General features: G+C 35.6%; 1 protein-coding gene across 1 annotated transcript; it reads left to right on the top strand.

The window, feature by feature from the left end:
- The first annotated feature begins 7,276 nt into the window (after positions 1–7,276).
- On the top strand, positions 7,277–12,682 carry LOC113507124 (toll-like receptor 7). The gene is made up of 2 exons (XM_026889980.1): positions 7,277–7,338; positions 8,617–12,682. The coding sequence occupies exon 2, from the start codon at positions 8,619–8,621 to the stop codon at positions 12,324–12,326; it is 3,708 nt and encodes a 1,235-aa protein (XP_026745781.1). The 5' UTR covers positions 7,277–7,338; positions 8,617–8,618; the 3' UTR covers positions 12,327–12,682.
- The last annotated feature ends 12,276 nt before the right edge of the window (positions 12,683–24,958 follow it).

Genomic DNA, 24,958 nt, shown 5'->3' with positions numbered 1-24,958 from the left:
AGATAAGTTTGAATTTTATACTAATTAATCACTGTGATTAGTTGTAAAACATTTTAAAGTTAAATAAAATTATTTTCATTACTTAAGCAGACATTTCGAGTCGTAGACAACGCCTTTGTTATTTATTTTTTAAAATAAGTGTCTATATTTAACCAGGAGTTCTGCCACCCTCCCATACCTGGTAGGAACTGTCCCCTCCATGCCTATTTCTGTCACTAACATTACCTTCACATAAATAGGTGCGCATCGTTTGAACTAATTACCTCAGGCCGCATGTCCGCCATGATTAATAACTGCACCGGTCTACCCGCTGCATTAATTTCCCATCTGACTGATTGCGATATCAAATGTAATGACTTTGACTTGTTTGTTCAGTTAATATGAGTGGTATGGACAGGTGCAATTTGTTACATGGTCTTGAAGGTAATGTTAATAAGGTAATAATATTGACTATACTGTTGATTGTTGCTTTATTGTCTTTGAATGCTATTAAACATTGGTTTTGTCATATCCAAGCATTGACGTTGTGAACCTATAATAAACTTATAATTTTATTTGCTTAGACCATTTACCAAAAAAGAGTTTGTATACCCTAACAATATTTCAGACCTCCAGAGCTTAATTAAAACACAAAAGATAAAAATCTAAAAATATACTTATTATTCGATAACTCTGCTTAAGCATCAGTAAGTGCCAATTTAAAGACAAAGTCGCAGATAGCATGTATTTGCCAACGTATTTCACATTTGCTCCAAACAGAGACTAACACACTTTACGTTAGTTGCGCTCGACCTAATGTGGTCTAATGCATCCGCTTATTGTGCGACACTGAACTGGGCAAATGGCTTCAAAAACTAATTAACTCATCAGTTTCTAACCTAATTACAATACACCGACCGCATTAGTAGTACTAGTCAGAACGAGCAATATTGAAACGATTGTAAAACTCTTACATATAAGTTCATTTCTGTTCCTTTGTTTCATTTTGAGTTAAATAATTAAGGCTTCTATTTTCTACTAATTAGGCATTTATCGAAAACCTTTCGCAATATACAGATCCACCCATTCAATAACTACAGAATCCGCAAAAACCGTTCATCGTTTATTTTTTCCTCAAAAAATCACATTACTCTATAATTTTGCCAAATCGGTAATAAAAAGGAAAAATTACGAAAGGTCTACACGAACGGAAATTACAAAATTATAAAGGTTCCCGGAACGAGGGGACTGGAAGTCGGGAACGTCATATCAAAATATGATCGACATCGTTACTTGGCGTTTTTTGACGTTTACCCGGAAGAAATTCGTAAAAAAGCCAATTAAAGATGCTTTTGCCCTTGACTTTATTCTATTGCTTTATGAAGTTAATGACATCAATGGCGTTTTAAGGGCCATTTATGACTATTCAATTGAGAAATGCTGAGTAAATAAGCCCACCGTTTTTTTTTTCCACATTGTTGTAATTGCTAAGTGGATTCCTCACTTTGCTTTAATATATGTAAGCAGCAATGAAAAGCTATGACGAAAAATAACGCCTCTATTACTGAGTATCTACCGCGTTAGTCCTCGTCTAAGAAAACCAAAGCTAAAATCTGAAAAATGCCCGTACATTTGTTCTGGCACCGGGAATTGGTGCATGTAAAATCGGTGTCAGCGAACGCCCCTACGATGTCGGAAAATGTTAGTGGAATTTATCGTCTTTAAAAAAAGCGCGAACATGGATATTTTTAAACCGTGTGTCGGTTGCAGCGAGCTTGTTAGCCGGAGCCCCGCCGGAGTAATATAATTACTGGCCGATATGCCCGATACACGATGTACAGGCTGATACATACATATTGCTCTCGTCTCTAAGGAATTGCACAAGTACCGGTTTACGATCAGCTGTGAAAAAATATCCCAAGAATCCTATCCACGTGTATTTTTAAATAGAAAGCGCGTAGGTGTATATTACCGGTAAAATTGTTCCATTAAGCGTTCCCAAGTTCTTGCTTTCCTTTTTTAATTAAACACTTTAAATATGTCTGGAATTTTCTAAAGGTCAGAGCGAAAAGTCTGAAATAACGCTCCACACACGACTAGTTTACTTTATTCACATGTTTAAAAAGACTCATCCTTTTCCCTTTAATACGAGCACAACAAAACTGTTAGATAACTAAATTATATGGCGAGTATTCTAATAATGCTTACTAGATCGCAAAATTACCAACACTCAGGGCTTCTTTTCCCCCTAGACGAATTTTTTCGAAGGCAATGCAACGTGGACAGAGTTATTTAACGGCCACAAGTAATCATAGGTCTTACAAAAGCACTTACTCAATATAATTTCGTAGCAATGTATTAAATACTAGATACTATCTACTAGTTTTAACTGTCAATGGCATAACCCATTTACCTCAAAAACATACTTAAATGAAAGGTTACCCAAAGGTTATCACCGTATTTTTGTGCTAATAATTGAAAGAATCAAATATCGTAAATCTATAAAAACAAGAAAGAAAATTCTTTCTTACGTAACCTCAGCTCGACAGTCGATCCCTGACGGGTACTAAGGCACGTACGGAACCTATTCAAACATACTTTAGTGTAATCAGGCCACTTGATTACGAGATCAAAGTTATATACGATGTGAGACAATAATTCATCAGATGTTGGGAACTGTTGGGTCTGTGTAAATGCCAGCATTTCAGCCGTATTTTCCCCTCTATGAGGTTAGCTTTCAAGCGGTTTTTGTGACATTTACCGCCCGAATCTGAACCGGTTTAAATTACATTTGTGATGTTCGTAAATACTGTTTAATTAAGCTATTTTAATTATGTTTTAAGAAGGGATATTTACAATGTTATGTGGTGAATTTCACAAAGCGAATAGTATACTCGTAAAGTTAATTATTTTGACGAGTTTGAGGTCTACAAAGTATTTTTTAAAGAATCATTGAGATACTTGTCTGCTTGTTCTTGATTTTTGAGCGTTTTAGATCTCTACAAAAGCCCTACTTGAGTCAAAATAAGTCAGTTAGCCTGTGTCCTGCAGGATAGTACTCCCATTTCTCCTCTAATACGGGAAGTCAATAAGTCTTACGTCTTTATCAAACACCCTATCTTTAGATATAGACATAATTTATTGTAAATGCGGGTGAATATCTAACATCCGAACAACAATTTCACACAATAGATACTCCAGAGAAACCGTACCGTAACCGTATTTTAGCCTAAATCCTGTATCCTGCTAAATCTCAATCCTGTATTTTAAAATGAAAAATGTTATAACTTTACATGAAATAGTGCTTCTTTTGTTCCTTTGTTACACAACAACTGTAGTAGGATCGCATTACGTGCACAATATACTTTGATTTACTTAACGTATCTAGAACTACTTATTGTTATGAGAATGCCTAAGTTCCTAACTTAGTACATTAACCGAGACTACTCCAACAAACTTGTGTACATATGATTTATAGTTTACGCTCCTATATGGGTCTTAGATGGTAAATAGGCCGTGTAGATACTTTTTACTTGTAACCTCATTTATAATGCGATGCGATTTTGTTTTACAAAATGCGCCCGCTTCATTTGCTCTACAGAATATTGTGAAATAAATGGTATTAATACGAGATATTTTGAAACGACAAAGAGTAAAGTGTAACAAAGCATTTATTGGCAGAGACTCACAATGACTCGCGATGTGTGTCGAACTCCGTGTATCTTGTGTTCTATTGACTTTGTCGTAACGTTTCAAAGAAAGAGTGTCTTTCATGAAAAATCTTTTATCAGTATTTTGAAATATGTTTTTTTTTTATGGCAGTGTTTTCATTTAGCCATATTTTTAAATTACACTATCAACATGAAAAAGCTAACTTTTTGTTTCATTCTCTCATACAAATACACCTTTATTAAATATCTTGTTTGAAATCATACCTAAATGTTGGCATAGATAGCACAAGGACTATTCTAACTTCGTTCAATAGTGGCAACAGCCGCTTTGCCTATCGGGGCACAAAGCAATACAATGAGGCTGTAATCTAATGAGCTCGCAACAAAGGGAACCCTCGCTTGTCAAATTAAGCTGACCCACCTCTAACTCAATTAATATTTATTCCGTTTGTTGGAAATCGGTGATCCTATTAATCCCAGTTTTAGTAAAGTTTCTCGAGATTACAGGGATACCTAAAGGTTAACCCTCTTTATTCATAAACAATTCTCAACGCCATTACCGTTTACACTTGGGTTCTTAAATGTATTTTTTCTTATTGACATGCAAATGATAAGGAAAACTCTTTCTCTTAATTAAAGGGGATTCTTCATTGGAATATATTAAAATAGAAATGAAATTACTTTGTCAACCATTCACAGTATTGATACTAACAAAGACAAATAACATTTCCTCAATTATTGCCGCTCAAACATAAGTGACGAATTTAAATCATGTAAAAGTATCGTCATAGTTCGATTTTTCCCTTTACACCAAATTTGATGATGACATCCTAGCCGCCTTTATGATGACGACGTTCATGCGCCCGCATGTTTTGTTATAACCGATGTTTTAGAGAATATTCGCGCACGAAGCGAACATGCGAGTTCAGCACTTCGGCGGTTTTAACCGATGGCTGCGGGTGTTTGAGCTTTCGGTTCCATACGTCTATTATTTATCTACAAAGACAACACCATGTAGTGTGAGGATTTTACACATGTCTTGAGAAAAAAAATCAGTTTCCTTTAAAATTAAAAAAAAATTAGAACATTCTATTTATACATATATCAAACCCGCCTCGAGTGCACTTCATTCTGTTTACAAACACGTCTCAATTTTGTTTTCTAGTTGTAAAACAAGATGGCGTCTGACTCAAGCAAATGCAGGGTTAATGATCAACTTAACCCAGTACTAAATAAGCACGTCTGGTCTGCTGACAGTCGCGGCAGTGTAAGGAATAGCTCGACATTATAGGGTTAACTAGTTTACAGCAGTGCAGTCGTTCCGTTTTATTTTATACACCTATTTTTTTTTGTAGGGTAGTTCAGATTTTCTGTTGTGGTTTTCTGATTCGACGTTGCGTCATCGATAATATTGTTTCTAAAGATAATAATAGTGTATTCAGACCGCAAACGGATTTGTGGTTATACATTTAATGCGTAAATAAAAGCGGTATATTTGAATTCTAATTCTAGGAATCACAGATAATTCCTGTGACCAACTGTTTATTTACGGAGTATTCATTGATTTTGTTGACCGGCGTTATATAACTTGTAATGTACGATAAGTTTTATTGAACAAACAATGCTTCCTTTACTATATCAAACCTACACTACACCATTTTCTACGTATCCCTATTTATTACAATTGAATATTACTAGTCCCACGGTGGGTGCCATTAAGTCGGTCACTACACTGCCCGTATTTTCTTATTTTCCAAGCACATTGGGGAATTATTTTGCCCGTATTTTAAGAGCACTTCCAATAAAGTTTTAACATCGACACGTGTATTTAAGAGGTAAAATACGAAGCATGTGTCATGAAAACAATTTTACAATACACGCTGCGACCAATAGGAGCGAAGAAAAAGTCATAACTTATATCTTCTAACCACGCAGACGAAGTCGCGGGCAACAGCTATCCTTATATATATACATATTATAAAACAAAGTCCCCCGCCGCGTCTGTCTGTCTGTCTGTTCGCGATAAACTAGAAAAGTGCTGAACGGATTTTTATGCGGTTTTCAACGATAGATAGAGCAATTCTTGAGGAAGGTTTTAGTGTATAATAAGTTTAGGTTTTGTGTAAACTGACGATATTACAGCGATATTAGTTAAACATGTCGGAAAAAATTAAGCCATTCGAGAGCTTTCATCGAGAACGCTGCCAAAACCTTTTGAGTTACAACAAAACAATGTATGGCAAGTTTGTACCTCTTTAATAGATCTACAAAAAAGTCCGCGGTGGTATATGTCTATCTTCCAAGGATAACCCACAATAACCATTTTTATGTGTTTTCTTACAGTAAAATTATTGGTTACTTACGAACCTCTTTTTAACAATACAGTATTAATCCGTATCCAAATAAATAAGTTAGATATATTATGCATGTAATATAGAACAAAATTGCCTTTTACACTACGCCAAAAATGTTAATAGGTAATGAGTTATCGTAATATTAAAATCTCCGCGCGAGAAATTAAAAATCGATGAAACGTAGCGAAGATATCGTTGGCATCTATATACTAATTGTACTATATATATACTAATTACTATGTATATACTATGTATGTACTATGTATATACTAATTGTTTGTTTGATTGTTTGTTTGAAAGCGCTAATCTCAGAAACTACTGGTTCAAATTGAAAAAATATTTTTGTGTTGAATATACCATTAATCGAGGGAGGTTTTAGGCTATATGTGTATCATCACGCTGCGACCAATAGGAGCGAAGAAAAAGTCATAACTTATATCTTCTAACCACGCAGACGAAGTCGCGGGCAACAGCTAGTATTTAATATAATTCAAAATAAAATTGCATTTTAAATTTATTCAAATCTCATAAATACCTATTTTTTTATCATTGGATACATGAACTGGGCTGCTTTTGTAAGACGACTAAAAATCACGGTGTATAAAACAGTCGTTACGTCACGCCATATTTCACTTGTAATGGTGGGTAATTAGGCATTGTATCTCATAAAAGAATCGGCGAACAGAAGTTTTTCCCGGATATTTTAAAAATAACCAACTTCTTAGAATGACTTAATGAACAAGCTCGACGACACTTGACCTGACAATTGTACCCAAGTACCGAGTCCGCAGTCTACCAAGTGAATATCATAATAAATTCAAGTTTTTGTATATTTTTTTTATACTAGCTCTTGCACTAAGAAATTTAAGCCTTAAGTCACGGGGGTTTTTCAAAAAGTATTTAAATTTGTAGATCACACAAATGCTTGTTCCGCGCAAAGATCGAACCCGAGTCACGTCGCGCAGAGTGAGTTTAGTGCGGTCACCTAAACACTAATAGCGGTAACTTGCGGTTAGATAGAAGTTTTTTTTTAACCTAAAGTCAATAACTATATATGTAGATAGGTAATTACTGTTAGAATGAAGAATTTTATATGCTTAGGTTTGTGGGTTGCATGCAGTTTTTTTGTCTTTTCCTAATTAATTTCAGGACGTTAGTCGTAATGCAGTCTGTTGTATGCACAAGGTGCAAGTTCGATTCCAGCGCCAGTGTCACTTTTTTAAAGTCATATGTAAAGTACTTACTAGTCCTGAAATGTTATGTGGTAGAAAGCATCGTGAAGTGAAACCTGGATCGAGGCCCCGTACTTGCCAGTTCAACGGTCTTACCACTTGGTAATTAGAGCTTTAACGCAGATAGAACATACTAAGATTGAAGACATAGATCATAAAATTCATGTTTTTTTTTTAGAGCGAACTCGTTCCTTTTGCCCTCCAAAATTCGTTGGAACGAGAAAGTACTTACTTCAGATTTTAATCGTTGATATCGGTGTATGATTTACATGTAAATTAATGCTTTATTATAATGATGAGTCGAACCATTTTTTATTTAAAAATATTTGTATCGACGGTGAGTGTTCACCACCGTACCAATTATTGCGATCGCAAAATGCTTAGGAAAATACGAGTAGTGCCAATTTAATCCAATTGCCAGACATTCATCGAATTGGGGCCCTGTTCCGCTATAATTACCCATGTCATAATTTTTTGGACATCTTGATGTTACATCGTATTACTATCATCTATTATGTTATGTTATTATGTTACTAGACCAAAGTGTGTAATTGTGTCCTAGGAACATTTTCTAGGCTTCAGCTTAATTTATTTTTCTGCCAGGATATTGTCATTAGTTATCCAGTGTTTGGAAATGTGCCAGGTGTCATTGAACTGTTACTCTACAGTTGCTATGCACATCTGTTTACCCCCCTCGGGATAATGGTCTTATCGATTGATATTCAAGATGATAAATACCGTTAATAAAACAATTTGTTACAATGTTTGCAAAAAGATAGGTACATTCCTCCTTTTTAGCTCAAACGTTGTGACATTAACATACTAAAATTATAAAATTGATATTTAATTATGTAGTTAGGCGTCCTTATTAAACTTACTTAGTTGTTAGAAGTTTAATGAAATGCATTAGATAACATTTTTTTTATTCTATTAAAATGTTTCAAAAATTATTATTCATGGATAAAATTAATCTAAGCAAAGTCACGTAACGGTTTCCGTTATTATAAAAGTCAAAACTACGAGGGTTACTTATTATGCGGCAATAGAATCGCTGGTGCGGTTTGTTCCCTCCATCCAAGTCGGCGCGCATTCATGGCATTTCATTGTACGCGGCAGTCGCGGCCTCGCCACCGCGGGGGGATCGCGTGCTTGCGTTGCCATGCTCCGCCGCACTCACACTGCTCTATTTACTACACCGCTCATAATCGTCGTTATCGAAACGTTTCCGTACAGTACACGCGTAACCAACAGCTGAACATGACAGTGCGCGACTTACGAACTCAACTTTCATTCATCAAAACTCTATTCTGACAAGTGACGAAAATGATATGGACACAGTGCCGTTTAAAATGATAATTAACGCGATATTCTTTTGTTTAGTGATGGGCGCGGCGCTTACGGAAGCGCCTGACGATGCAGATGTTTGTTTCCGTGTGTCCGGTGAGAATGGTTTGGTGGAGTGCAACGTACGGACGCTGTCGTCCGACAGGGACGTAGCCGGTTCGATGCACTCGGACGGCGCGGAGCGGCTCGCGATCCGCTGCAGCCCGCTGCTGCTCGAGAGCACGCTGCGGGACCACCACTTCGGCAGAATGCAAGGTTTGGCGGAGATAACCATAGATAACTGCAAAGTGCTGCGCCTGCCCGGCAACGTGTTCGAGGGCCTGCGAGGCTTGAAAACTTTGAAAATTCGTACTATGAACAACGCATGGAGCAACAACAAAGAATTGGAGCTGTCTCTCGGAGCATTCAACGGCCTGAGGGAACTGCATACGTTAGACCTGCCGTACAACAACATAAGAAAGATACCATCGGACCTGTTCTGTGCGTTGGAAAATATAATTTCACTTAATTTAACGCACAACAAAATCAAGTTTGTCGATGAACTGGGTTTCGGTCATAAATGCGGGTCCACATTGCAGACTATAGATTTAAGTTATAACGACATCATGTCGCTGCCAGCTGACTCGGAAATTTTACATTTACGCCGGTTGACACAGTTATTTCTCCAAAATAATAAAATTAATGAGTTGCCCGGCGAAGTTTTTAGTGACTTACTGTCGTTAAAAGTTGTGAACCTTTCGGATAATGCTATTAGTTATTTACCAGAAGGATTATTTTATAACACTAGGGAAATTCGGGAAATTTATATACAAAATAATGAACTGGAAACTTTGCCTAAGAGAATATTTAATCGGTTGGAACAATTGCTCGTTTTAGATCTTTCGGTGAATAAATTGAGGAGCGACCACATAGAAGATGAAACGTTTGGTGGTCTAATAAGATTAATCGTGCTTGACCTGTCGCATAATGCTGTCGCACGGATCACACGCAACATGTTCAAAGACTTGTTTTTTTTACAAATTTTGAATCTGTACAATAACTCCATAGGGTTCATAGAGGACAATGCGTTCTCACCGCTTTTTAATCTTCACACACTGAATTTAGGTCAGAATAAATTACAAGCTATTGAAGACCAAATATTTAATGGATTGTTCATATTGAATAAATTAAATTTAAATAATAACTTACTGTCTTATATCAGTGAGAACGCATTTAAAAACTGTTCCGATTTGAAGGAATTAGATCTGAGTTCTAATAAAATGACGAAAGTACCAGAAGCCATAATGCAATTACCGTTCTTGAAATCGCTAGACTTAGGCGAAAACTTATTAATTGAGATAGCAAACAACTCATTCCAAAACCTATCGCAACTGACCGGGTTACGTTTAATCGACAATCAAATTGGAAACCTTACCGCGGGTATGTTCTGGGGCCTGCCGAGCCTGCAAGTACTCAATTTGGCGAAAAACAAAATACAGTCGATCGAAACAGAAACCTTTCAAAAGAATACCCAATTGGAAGCCGTTCGATTGGATGGCAACTTCATTTCTGACATTAACGGCGTGTTTGTGGCTCTGACTAAACTGTTATGGCTTAATTTATCCGAGAATCATTTAGTCTGGTTTGACTACGCGTTTATTCCTGGCAGCTTGAAATGGTTGGACATACACAATAATTTTATAGAAATTCTTGGAAATTACTACAAAATACAAAACGAGCTACACGTGAAAACATTAGACGCCAGTCATAATCGTTTAGTTACTCTGTCGCCGATGTCTATACCGAATAGTGTGGAGCTATTGTTTATAAATAATAATTTTCTTACGAGTATAGATTCAGACACATTCCTTGAAAAGAGAAATTTAACTCGCGTTGATATGTATGCCAATGAGATTGAAAGTTTGGACATAAATAGTTTGCGTGTTTCGAGAGTGGCTGACGAACGCGTGCTGCCCGAGTTTTACATTAGCGGTAATCCCTTTCGTTGCGATTGCACAATGAAATGGCTTTTGCTCATCAATTCCATTACGAGCCGGGAGTACCCGCGCGTGATGGACTTGGAGAATGTAATCTGCAAGGAATCCTACGTACGCGGTGTGAAATATCTCCCGGTCAGTTCCCTCCACATAAAAGACTTTTTGTGTAAATACGACAGTTATTGTCCGGATGGTTGTCATTGTTGCGATTTCAATAACTGTAACTGCAAGACATTGTGCCCAATTAATTGTTCATGTTATCACGATTCATCAAAGAGTACGAGCGTTGTCGATTGCTCAGTCAAACAATTGAAGGCGATTCCTCACAATTTTCCGTTAGATGCAACTCACATTTATCTGGATGGCAATGTTTATAGTGAACTTAACGAGTCTGTTTTCGATTCAATGAGCAAAGCTGTCGTTGTATATCTAAACGCAAGTAATATTATAAACATACACAACAATACGTTCAGTCGACTCAGGGATCTAAGAATACTACACTTAGACAACAACAAACTGAAACAATTACGGGGTCTCGAGTTCTCAAAGCTAAGCAACTTAAAAGAACTGTATCTTCAAAGTAATTTAATTGAGTACATTTCAAATGAAACTTTTTCTCTTTTGGGAGCTCTAGAAGTTTTGCGGCTGGACGGAAACAGACTCGTGAAGTATGGTCTGTGGCATTTAGACAACAACAAAAAGTTACAAACATTATACATTGGCAGTAACAACTGGTCCTGTGATTGTAAATATTTGCAAGGCTTTTTGACTTATGTATCGCAAAATGTTGAGAAAATTGTTGATATTCCAAACCTATGGTGTGTGAATGAGAACATGAACCCAGCAAAGAAGCCATTGAATTTAAATGTGTCAGTTTGCAGTGAAATAAGCGATTCCTCGATGATAAGCGCGTTCTTCGTCTCTCACAACTTGCCATTACTGGCCTCGGCTTTGACTGGGTTCATGCTTATTTTATTAATATTAGCTTTAGTATTCACATTTAGATACGCTTGTAGAATGTGGTTGTATTCGAATTGCGGAATTAAGCTCTCCCCCCTAGCGGGCGCTTTTAAGGATGCTGATAAGCTTTACGACGCATATATTTGTTATAGCCCTAAAGACGAGGAGTTCGTTGTGGAATCGCTCGCTCGTGAACTAGAGACCGGTTATCCGTCATACCATCTCTGCCTACACTACCGAGACGTTCCGCAGTTCGAGGCGACTTACGCTCAGTTCCCCGACTTGGTGGTCGAGGCCACCGAGGCGTCGAGGCGTATCATAGTAGTTTTAACAAAGAACTTTATCTCGACCGAGTGGTCACAGATAGAGTTCCGACAAGCTTTACAGAAAGCGCTTCGGAAGAATCCACATAAATTAATAATAGTGAGCGTCGGGCTCATCCCACGAGATCCGGAGTTGAAGTCATATTTCAAAACGGGTTTGGAGATAACGTGGAAAGAGAAACGGTTCTGGGAGAGGTTACGCTATGCCATGCCTTCATCTAAGCGACATGGACAGAAATTAAAAAGACTTAATTATGGAAGAAATTCCAACACTTATACTATGGACGCGTCTGTGCTGAACAGTACTTGCCAGACGCTGTGCGGCAAGTCTGCCAACTCAGCGGAGCGCTCGCCGTGCGACCGGCCGCTGTCCGAGCACATCTACTCCACGATAGACTCGGACTACTCGTCCACCGACTTCCAAGGCCGGCACAACCAGCCCCAGTCCGTGGTGTTCCAGCACACTGTACAAACGTACCTGGTATGAAGGACCTCAGACACTAACTCCAACGATCTCCTGAATATTGATCTGTAGGTCTTAGAATTAGCCTTAGGCGAACGCTAAAGAACTTGTTTTGTTATAGACGAAAATCGTCCCAAGTTGTAAATATTTATAGAACTTTATAATCTACGAGTATCTTTAATAGCATATGTGTAACTTTTGTACAATAACGATACCAAATTTTCGCATTTGAAAAGGTTTGCTTCTTCGTATTTATTATAATTTTTAAATAAAATAAAATGTTTTTAAGTATTAATCGGAAAGACTGTAAATTATTGTGTAGTTGTAATTCAATTGGCTGATGTTTGTATAGATATGTAATTAAAGAAATTTATAAACGAGCTCGATGATTTTAATGTACTCCTTCGTTTCCTTAAGGTTGCCATTATATGAAGATGTTGTAAAACGCGAGTACTGACATTAAAAATACATGTTTTATTCTGTTTCCAATTCAGTTTTTACGACCGGGGCCAGAAATGGAGCAGCTGGTCCATGTAAACAGAATAAAAATGAGAGGCAAACATGGCCGACATCTATGCCTTCAATAGGCAGCTATATAATAAGCCCACTTGCTTGCATTCGCTTTGAAATGCTCATTTCCATTAAAAGTTTTTCTCAATTTTCTGTATGGCGGTGTGCGAAGTGAACGCGGATGTATAAACGATGGCTGCGTCTGTTAAGCATCAAACGACATAGTTAAAATGAAAGTTGTGTATTCGCAATCACGATTTTTAAGTTTTAGATGTTTTAAAAGTTTTCAAACTATTATTATAGTCAGCATAATGGCTTTATACTTTTAAAATATTCCGAATACAACTTTATTTAAATAAAACCGTGTCGTTGCAACTATACTAGCCCAGAAAGATGTAAAATAAATGTAATAGTTGCTCTATATTTTGTCTCATCCCATCAATAATATAACTCTATACCAGATAACAATTGAAATATCGTTCGATAAAAGTAATAAATTACCAAAACAAATGCAATTTATAAGCCACAAAAAAGCGAGGTCAATAAATAAACGCCGAAGATAAATATGTTGAGCAGGAAAGCCGCGTTATATAATGTGCGTAATCTGGTCGACAATAAATAACAGCGCATCTTGGTGAGACACCGTCAACAAAAACTATATCGATTTGATATTTTTTGCAACGACAACGGTTCGAAGCAACTGTATAACACAGTTATGTAACGTTGTAAATATGGTACGGCCAGCAACGAAGACTATAGACACACATATTAGCAAAGCTCCTGAATACAATAAAAAAAATCTTTTTATTAGGGATGTGCAAGAATGTAGTTTTTAAAACATCATCTCCTCTAACCAAGTGACAGTAAAATCTTTAATGACATAAGGAAATTACATTTTCTTTTGATACCGCTCGGGAAGTCAACCTTCCATTTCTATACATTTTAGTGTTTTTAACTGACTTTATTGATTGTAGAAATTTCAGTTGGTTACCACTTTATTGGATGCAAGATTTCACTGAATACTTAAAACATTTTTTTTTTATTCTTTATTTATATTTAAGGGGTTTTTATCCACACGGATACGTCAACCAAAATAAAATTTAATTTTGGTTGACGTAAAAAAATTTAATTTTTAATTTTGCGATTGGAAGTTCAAACCTTCTTTCAAGCCAACTGTAATATTCAAATAGCCCCATAAACAAATGCAATTTTTACCCGTGTTTAGGCGACAGCATTTTGGCATACAGCCAGGCAGACGGTCACGAAATGTTATTTATTATCTGTGCTAATGGCGCGGACACTATTAAATTATGATAGTTCGTTTGTTACGATAACAGTTAACATTTTGATGACAGCGATAAAAAAAAGAAATTTATGTTTGTTATGAGAAGTGTCGTTATTTTAACGATGGATGTGTAAATTTTATTTACCGTATAAGTTTACGTGTTGAGAAATCGGTTTGAGCATCACTGTTGCTTGGTATCTTTTATGTCATAATTAAATTGAACCATAAGTTTCATATCGTAGGTATATGTGTGCAAGGCATTTATTTTTTTGTACGTATTATATTAAATTAATTAGTCTAAAGAAAATGTGCCAAAGTTTGAGGAAACCAGAAATATGTAAATCTTTTACAGTGTAGTAAATAAAAAGTAAATTTACAGTGATCAAGCTTGGTGACCATAACTCGTGGTGATGAAAGTAAATCATTTCGTAATTTATTTTGTGTGAGGAAAGTTACCCATTAGTCAGCATTATAGATTGGTATTGTTTTTAATCACATCATCGGTGTATCAGACGCATTTAACTATTTATTAACCTTCGCAACGACAAGTTTCAAGTACTCTGTATTTGACATTCGAAAACCATAATATATACCATAAATCATACTTAAAAAAAAACCTTTAGTTACCTACTTAGATATTCTACCGCCCACATAGTGATATCCAGGTTTATTCCATCAGATAGCACGTTAAAGCATCAACAGCTAAGTGCATAAGTAAAGAGTTTGCAGCTGCAGTCATAACGACACGTGCCCACTTGTATCGGCGGAAGTTTTATAACCTAACTTATTTTTATTTTTATAAACAGATGTAGTTTATTGCGGGCCAATATTTTAGGTACTGTATTGGATATTATATAGGTTAGCGTTCAATGTGTTGAAGAATTTTGTTTTCTTTAAGTTATTTAATAAATTTTTTTTTTTAGATATTTGGACATTGACATGTTCAGAAATGGAACTTTGCGAAAAAATCTGGGCCCCGTTTCTGCTATTCACAATGGTCGATGATTGAATGGCAATTGGAAGAAACTTGAAATTATTCCTATTCTCTTAAGCATTCTGCCTACAAAATAATTATAAATTCATTGCCCTTGAGTGTACCGTCCCGTACTAAATTTCCAAGTAATGTGCAGTAAAAATGTTTAAGAGAATACGAAAAGTGTAATTTTAAAGCAATTTCCATTCATTCATCGGCCATTGTAAATAGCAGAATCGGGGCCCTGGATGCTGTCAATATTATATTTGACTTTCAGAATGAGCAACTTAATTGGTGTTTTTCACTTTGTATAGTATACTATTTTTTCTGTCGACCTTTAAATTATGCATCGGAGTGACAGTGACAGAATGGCCGTGACCTAGTGCAGACAACAATCAATATTTGTATGACCTGGAGACAAAGCTGGCGACTGTTACTAGACCAACCGAAAATAGAACATTCATTTGTTATTAACAATAGGATCAATCTAGTCTAGACAGTTTCCAAAACAAATGAAGTCTTTCCAATTTAACAAAATAATAAATTGGAAAGACTAATTGAAATTTCAATTTTCGTGTAAAAGAAAAACTTTCCAGTCTTGTTATAACTTTATTAAATTTTTAAGAATCGTGTTCCGAGATTTTCTAGACGGCTAGCCTAATATTTGTACGAGACCGCACCTGAGTTTTAATTAAGGAAAACGCTTGTAACTGATGAAAAGCTGCACCGTATTTTTGGTCCAATGTACCGCAGCCGGTAAAACAGAAATAAAACTAGGTGTATTGTATAATTGTGAACACCGTTTTTACGGAATATCTTTCGTTGGGATTTAAGATATTTGGTATATATAAGCCTCAACGGGTTCAGAAAAATTAAACTACTGTGTATCTGTTTTCAACCCATTTAATTTCAAAAACTTTCAATGACTAGTGAAATTGAAGACTGTCAAAGACCAACCTAGGACACGGGGGAGAAACTGCTTCTCATCCAATGGGATGTTAACATGACTTTTTGACTGAGCTTAACTGAGTATTTTTTAAAGAAAATTCGTCTTGCTCCCCCGCTGCCGTGTCAAATCATGGTTAAGACTCTGTTTGGTTTCGAAACTCGATGGGCAATTCATTCTTGACTAAACTTTTATTTTATTAATATGTAATATTTATCAAAAGAAAAATTCACTGTTGTTAACCGTTTCGTACTAGAGACCTCGTATTCTGTAGTACCTCTTACAAATCGCCCACATCCCTCATTTTAAAAGAATCAATAAAAGAAGGGACTCGCCAAAAGTAAACACAAACTAAAAATATATCCATCTCTGTTTACTCAGTAACAAATGATAAGGACAATATGAAATAACGGCAAAATTATTTTGATTATCATTAGTTTTAAAACAAGGACTGGCGCCATTCATCGCGTGACGTCCCTGTAAAGAACATGCATCCCTAGAGTACCGCTTCCTGTTAATCTGTCCAAACAAAAACATCTTTATGCTTCATAGCAATAAAGTTCAAAATAGATAATATGCGGTATTAAGTTAGTGGGTCGTATCGCTATCATTATTAAGGTAATGAACTAATGAGTCATTGCGTAAAGTGGATCTATAAAATGAGTCATGGACTAGTTTAGGATTTTTCTACGGAGAAAGGCGCTGCAGTACATGTTGACACAGTGCAGCTAAATGCGTGGGTGGGACAAAGTTTATTGACCCCGGAAAGGTAACTTTGATATTGTGTTGCAAGTTTAGAGAAAGCCAGCGATTAGAAATTACAGAAATCGTGGAATATCAAGATGTGTGATTAAGTTTGCGCACACGAGAATTGTTCGTTCTGTTATTATTGGCGCCTAATAGCTTCGAGTACCATTTCTATGATTGATTGTTGATATGTGTGATTAAATAACGTCTGAATGAATGAAGTGTGTGTATCTGTAACTGCTTACATGGGTGCTTCTTACTTAGGCAGTTGATAACCATACGATCTAATTATATTTACTTAGAGTTTGTTTACAATACACACATTTACCTGAGTATGAACCTATAAATACATGTCTCTATTAAAATGATATATTCTAATTATATTACCATTTAAAAAAATGTCTCATCTATCACAGCTAAATAGCCGGAAATTAATTAACAACAAGAAGAAATTAAATCAAATAAAACCTTCTTAATATGAAACATTTATTTTAATTTCTCAACTGGCAACAAAGTCGTTTCTATTTCTAATAAGGCAACAACATAAATCGCATAGATACCGTGCTCTATGGTTTAGTAAGCGCGAGACTTTTACGGTCAATTTACTCCAAAGAACTGTTATGATTGACTTAAGACTGCATTAAAATGGATACGGCCATTACGGAGAGCTTAATTATGTATATGTTGTGGGTAAACAGAAAAAATAGAGGATTCGCAAGTTGTCTAAAAATTTTATCAAATTGATTATGGTGATGCGTTATGGGGAATCTACATATTTAATGTAAAAAAAGAATGAAGAGGTCATAAACAGGTCTATTACCACATTTAAAGTAAGTCTGTTGTACTTGGTCAAAGCGGGACGCTACCTCCCGTTTCAACGTCTACCTACTACAAAAAATTACTTTAAACAATACTGCACCTGGTACAGCAAATCTAAGTTTAGGCATACTTAAAAATAATCCTAGAGCTATTGTCAATTTTATTGTAAGTGAAAAAAAAATACGATTAAAGAATTCAGATAATTTTATTTATAAGGGAATCACAAGCAGAAAATAACAAGGGAATAATTCAAATGGGAAATCGAAAACGTTGTCCGCTTATCCAAAATAACCAATTTTCCATTACACCTACAACTCACACTAAAACTTAAGAATGTTAAAACCTTTCCCCACTTTCTGAAATGGCTTAATTATATACGTCATTAAGTACGAACGTTATTGGTTAACGCCTACGCTTCACACTTTGGTAATCAATGTGTTCATGCATAATTCAGATGTGACTCAGATATCTCATTAAATAAATATTGAATATGTAAATATATGTGATTGTGTTGGTATCTTCTAAATGATTTCGTAAAGTCTTTGGGTTAGCGGTCAATACAGTTCAAACAATTGAATGCTATTTCAATAAGTAAGAGTTGGTTTTAAAGTTTCTTGTTGGGTCTTCTTGTTTGGAATTATATTTTGAGCTCGCATCTGGTCAAAATTAAAAATCATAACTATTCTTTTCATAAATAAGGTACTAATTAACACTTTTCGAAGGTCAAATTATAATGGACTTCTCCCATATTCGCCCACTCTACACCGGTGTCTAAATGCTTTTGTTGCGAGAGTATTTCATACCATTCATGTACCTAAAAGGATTACTCATAACGAAAATTGTTTAACGAAGTCCAAAGTTCTTACCCAAAAAACATAAAAATAAACATACGAATTGAGAAGCTCCTAGTTTTTGAAGTCGGTTTTAAAAGGTTTAATCAAAACCGTATCTTTTACATGATTGAGTCGATTCTACTTAGTGGTTTCTTAGGTTTACGCGAATGTTAGACATTTGCTGCGCCCTAACAGGGTATCATGTATGTACCTTTAATTTTTATAACATCTGTAACTACTCATGATCGCAATAAATATTTGAAGTTTGAAAAGAAACTACTTTTACTTTTATTTAATTAGTTCCCGCCGTTTCGAAACCTTTGCAGGTATCATGGTCCCGGGCAGACTGACCATGACGTCTGCCCGTGACCATGCTAACTGCAAAGGTTTCGAAACGTCGGGAACTAAAATCTAAAATTAAACCGCGATGAAATCCGTAAAAGTAGTTTCATTTCGATTCTACTTTTTGATGTATTCTATCCGAATAGTTTCATAAAGTAAACACTTTATATTTTGTTCCGTTGTCTATAAAAGTTACATTCACGTTCATCCAATGCCGAATTGTACTGCATATTGCCTTTTCAAACTTTGACCATAACACACATGAAGACTGAGTTTAAAATTTGCAGGTGTTGAAATTGTAGTCCATTGACCTAATTCCAGTTCTGTCTAAAATAGGAATGAATAATAATGATATTATAATATTCCAAAATTTTCACACGATGCCATCTATTCGCAAATTATGAAAAGCTTGTATTACAAGTACTGGACAACTGATAAACGTGGTTATATTGTTTCTAAACACAGACAATGTACACCTGGAATAAATAAAAATGATAGTCTTCATTTCACAAACATTTGTCTTGCGTAGGAATCGAACCGGACGACCTCTTTTGCAGCAGTCAAGGCCCGTAACCTCTAGACTAATAAGCCAGGCAAATAAACCACAATGTATTCAATTAAGAGCTAAGCCTTGAGACCTACAACTACTTTTTAAAAGTAAGAAGGCCGTTGCGGGATAGAGACATCGCTCTACAACGCGTAGCGCTTTATTTCGCTTCTACATCTGCAAGAAGCACAGAATAATAGAATTTTAATCGATTGTAACGTGATCTAACAAATCGATTGTCAAACGAAGGTTACAGTTAGATGTTTACCATTGTGTATCACAAACTAAGTAAGAGTAGGTCTAACTATTACACAAGCGTATAAAGGCATGTATGGTCTGCAACCGATGTCGGTTAACACAAACAGAATTTATGTGCAACCAAATTCAATAAGCTGGTGTCCTATTCAAAATTATAATCCATTTATTCAAGATAGGCAAAGTAGTAGCTTTTGATCTTCAAAGGATCGTATTACGTATGCACCATGCCGTATAGTCATTACTTTACCTTTTAGTAAGTGCTCTAGCTGAAGAAGAAACGCCAGCTACAAACATCACATCACACACGCTGTCATTTCTATTACAAGATAATACAAAATTATTACAAACACATATAGGGGTTTATTATTATCAAGGAATCGAAAAAATAAGGCAGTCTTTAGTAGATAACACAATAGCATAGATGAAACAAACAAAACACCAATACCGTCCATTATTGAAACTTAAAAAAAACTACTCCCGCATAGCCGTGTGTCGAATCCGTGACACGTCAGTCGCGCACAGATGGTTTGACATGGTGATCTATACCACTCATATATCCCTGCAGTCACTTTGTAAATATAATTCTGTTGTCGACTTCTAATGCTGACAATACGGACTAGAAATAACATCCAAATTCAGAAGTAGGAAAGAAGTACTCAGTTCGCATTTCCAACTTGATTATATGTAGGATTGTAGTTTAGGACGGTAGCGCAGCGGCAAATGATATTCTCGTACCTACACGAAAGAAGCCTGAGATGAACTTACTTGAAATAGAAAACTTTTTGAATACTAATGTTAGTTTAAACTGTGTAGATTGAGTTTGTAAGGAAGTTTGGTGTGGTTGACTTTTGGCATACTCATTATAACAGTATATGCTTAGAAGGTTTTTATATTTTGTTATCATTAAACTTGAAACTATACTTTTTATTATCCCTACTAATATGTTTATATATTAATATTATAAATGCGAAAGTAACTCTGTCTGTCTGTCTGTCTGTTACGCTTTCACGTCTAAACCAAACTGAACTGATTTTAATGAAATTTGGTACTGAGATAGTGTTGACCTTGAGAAAGAACATAGTATAGTTTTTTATCCCGGACTTTTGAAGAGTTCTCTTGGAAACGCGATATAACCGACCTCGACACGGGCGAAGCCGCGGGCGAAAAGCTATTAAAATTATAACTTAAAACTTAAATGTAAAAAAATATTTAAAAACACATCAAAAAATATAACTAAATGGAATAAAAATTTGCAGTCTTAAGACAACGGCCGCCACTTACAGCAAAAAAAGCCATGATTAAAACAGTACTCAGCAAAATTATCACGCTGGCTTTTAGGTTGTAAAACGGAAAAATATAAATAGACCTATTCAAACTTTAAATAGCTAAGTTTGATTCTGCAGTTAAAAAATACGTGTTTGTTATCTGTGCACTACACTATGATCTTACCAAGTAAAGTTAACCGTTCTCAAACTCAGCCAAAGCAATCTTTATACCACTAGATCCAATCACTCATTCATAAAGCCATGACCTTCAATTATGTCATAAGTAATGCAAGAGAACACTCAAAGGGAAAACGCCATTCAACTCGCAATACAACCTCCATTCAGTTTTCTGCTTTTTTCCTTTAAAAATTTTGCCCAGAAAGTTAGGTTCTGTTTTTTCTTTTTGCATGTAAATTATTCTTAATGTATGTTGACTGTTGGCATCTCGAGTGGGCTCCACGGAATGAGATGTGAACGTAATGAAAAGAGCAATTTGGAAGTCTTGTTGCATGAACTGAGTACGTTTTGAAAATGTGTACCGAAAGGCAATGGAGCTGAAAATTCGTATGTATTTTTTGGTAGTTTTCGTGCAGCATGTTTCTGACTTTTTCTCGTTTCAGCTGGAACGAATATTGATCACATTCGGTATAGGAATAGAAGCATCTAGATATCAATCGTAATCAATGTTATTGTTTTCGGTTTGATAAACGTTATTACCGTTGCTATATTAGCTGTAGATTTTCATTGGAGGTAATAAATATGAAAATTAAATTTAAAGACAAATAAAACTTGGTTCGTGATTATTTTTAAAGGAACCGGTTAATTATTTGAAATAGCTGCGACGTTACTCGCGATTTATAAATATTTCATTTTTTGGGTAGCATCTTTTTATACTTACTTTTTGACCGTCACATCACACAGTTCTACAATATTAAAATTGTGATTTTAGGGACGTTTTTATGTTTTAGCATGTCATAGGTACTTATCATTAAATAGACAATTATTCATTTGTTTATAATAACCGTAGTTTTTGTTACACATATTCGAAAAACTCACTCTCTTTTATTTTAGTCCACGGTCCAGTATAAAGGTTCGAGGTCTAATGTAATTTATGCGGCAACAGCTGACATAAGGTGCTTACATTCCATGTTTATTGTTAGAATACGTGTCCCAGTGTATGTTCGTGTAATATCTAAGCCACATTCTGTCTGCTAATTAATTAGGATTATACTTAGCGTTCGTTGTGCCCGGTCAGATAAAACTTTGCGGGTGGCGTAGGGTTGCCACTGAGGTTTTGTTAAATAATTTATAATGTTATACATGCGATGGATTCACATATTTCATGTCTATTTAGGGGACTTTGTCAGCCTTTCGAATTTAATATAAGTTTTGGGTTAATTGGGTTTGAAAAAAATATGTGAAAGGTTTTATTTGGTTTGACTAATTTGTTCTCAGAGTGTATCAAACGTTACTCGTTAATTAAATAATTATTATTTTGTTTTCTTCGCCGCTAGGCGAGAGGAATTTGATACACGCTTAAATGTGTAAGTAAATGGTTTTTGACAAATAAAGGGAAATAAAAGTATCACCAATTATTCAGAAGCTTGAGTTACATACAAAAATCAACATTAGAGATTAATTAGTCATACGAGTTAGATATATAAAGTTCGTATCAGTGTGTGATGAGTCAAACTTTCAATCTCATTTAACCCATTTAGTCCTGAAACTATTTTTTTTCTAAAATGTTTGTTTTTTTCTTAGTATATAGGTTGATAGGGGTCTAAATATTAGGAAAACCTAAAAAATTAAAATCCTGAAATAAAAGGGGTCTGGGAAATAGCCGTACCACATATGGTACAGTAGGATTTGGAGTAAGAAAAATACCGTAAAAATGAGAAAAAAGTTGTTTATTGTTCATAGTTATTTAAAAATGTAATCAGAATAAAAAAAAACCGCAGCAAATGAAAACTTATTAAAAATACAAGAAAAACATACACTAAATTAGCATTTTGTGTGGTAAGCAAGAAAGCATTCAACATGCAATCCAACATTACATTTGATGCATCTTGCTGGGCTTTGTCGGTGGCAATGTCCACATCTCGTTCTTTTATTATCGGGCTGTTTTATTATATAATGACCCTTGTCATCAATCGGGAATCCATAGTTAGAGATGATTGTCGGCTAGGTCCAGGCTTGCTTCGAGACTTATTCGATTCAATTATGGATATAGCTATGCGACGTCTAAAATACAATAAATCTTGTTTGCCACCATTGTATCTATAAAGTAGCCAGGCATTTTGCACTGACATGTCAAGACAATGCAAAATAAGGGGCATGTACCACTTTTTTCCCCCGGATGCTAGTTCTGACTGACGAAATATTTTGATCAGATAAGTCGACACCACCCATATTTTGGTTATACTTCTGATCAAGTGAGGCTGAGATACACTAATTTTCTTTTTTAGTTGTTGTGAGTATCTCTCTGCCTTATGACACGGTAATATCCCCGTTGAATTTGAGCAAACTGTAACAATGCTGTTGTCATGCCATTTACAGATTATAATGGAGTCACTAACACGATAATCATACTCTCCTCTTTCCTTCTTCTTCATTTCTTTATTAGCTATCAAAGGACATTTTCCTGTTCGATTTTCTCTTATAGTGCCCGTTACACCCATATTCCTTTTTGTTAACTCTTCAACCAACGGTAACCCGGTAAAAAAATTATCAATATATAAGTGATATCTGGATCCAAGCTCAAGTTTCATTAGTTTATCTGAATATGTCAAAACTACACTAGCCCCAAGGCCTAATTCAGCATATCTGGCGTTCAAAATTGTAGTGGCCCCTTGGTAAGGCTCAAACCAAGCTATATAGCCCCCCGCAGTAGCTCCTACCCACAGTTTGAACCCATACCGTATGGGTTTGCCACGAATAAATTGTTTACATCCATGTCGACCAAAATAAGGCACCATAGCTTCGTCAACACTGTGGTTTTTCTTTGTGGGGACAGTGGTCTAGAAACTTGGCAGATAATTTGCTCATAAGTGGCCGAACTTTTGCAAATTTATCAGAAGAATCTAACTGATGGTTGTCCATACAATGTAGATTTGAAAATATGTAGGAAAAGCGGTCTCTCGATAAAGCACTAGCAATGAGCTCATTCTCACGTCAGGCGAGTTTCCCAATACATTCGTCTTCTATTTACCGAGGAATAGCCACTTACTAACAGAACACCAATCATACACTTCATCTCTTCTATTTTTATATACAGCAGCAAGGTTTTTTCTTCCTATGTACTGTTCGTCTCAGTGGCAATAAATCAAAAACATCCTCCGAAAAAAACAAAGAAAACCATTCTAGTGGTGATTTTTCCTGAGGGACGTGGTAATCAGGTCGCCATAATGATAGTGAGCCTTCGTAATCCCGTTTCCTCCAGTTATATTTTTTTAAAACTTTATGAAGGGGCTCATCATTCGTGTCCGGATCCCCAATGTTGTCCAAACTAACTGTAGCGGGTTGACGTAGCTCTGCGTCCGCTCTGAGCAAGCTGGGAGGTAGATTATTGACATTGACCTGATCTTCGTCTCCAGAGTCCTCGTCTGTCAGTTCTGCATTCGCATTATCAGGCGGAAGTATGAATACATCATTTTCACCTTCGGTTGTCTCAACATCCCCCTCTTCCAATAAAGATAAGATGTCATTCAGGGATAATGGTCTGAAAAGCAAAAAAAAGTTAATTGAAATGGCATATAGTCCTACCGTACCAAATAGGGTACACCATTATTCATGTCTAAATAACTAAAAAATAAATAAATAATTAGGATATTCAAATGTCACAATGAAACAAGAAGTATTTTAGTTTTATAAAAAGATGGAAATTATTTGTATAAATTATATAATTGTAGTATATTTACCTGTTGGAAGCCATGTCTCCGCAGAAAAAATAAATTTACGAAACTTGTTCAATAAATCTGCACTATTATCAGCATTCAATTGCACTGGCGTATTTTTTCCGATGAGCACTATTCTTCTTTTCGACATAAATACCAAATAATATTAAAAATATTATGCGAGTACCTGCAAAAAAAAAATATAACAAGTGTACCGTATATGGTACGGTAGGTCTAA

The sequence above is a fragment of the Trichoplusia ni genome, unplaced genomic scaffold, assembly GCF_003590095.1.
Source record: "Trichoplusia ni isolate ovarian cell line Hi5 unplaced genomic scaffold, tn1 tig00000672, whole genome shotgun sequence".
Lineage (NCBI taxonomy): Eukaryota > Metazoa > Arthropoda > Insecta > Lepidoptera > Noctuidae > Trichoplusia > Trichoplusia ni.
This window is presented reverse-complemented; position numbering and strand designations above follow the sequence as displayed.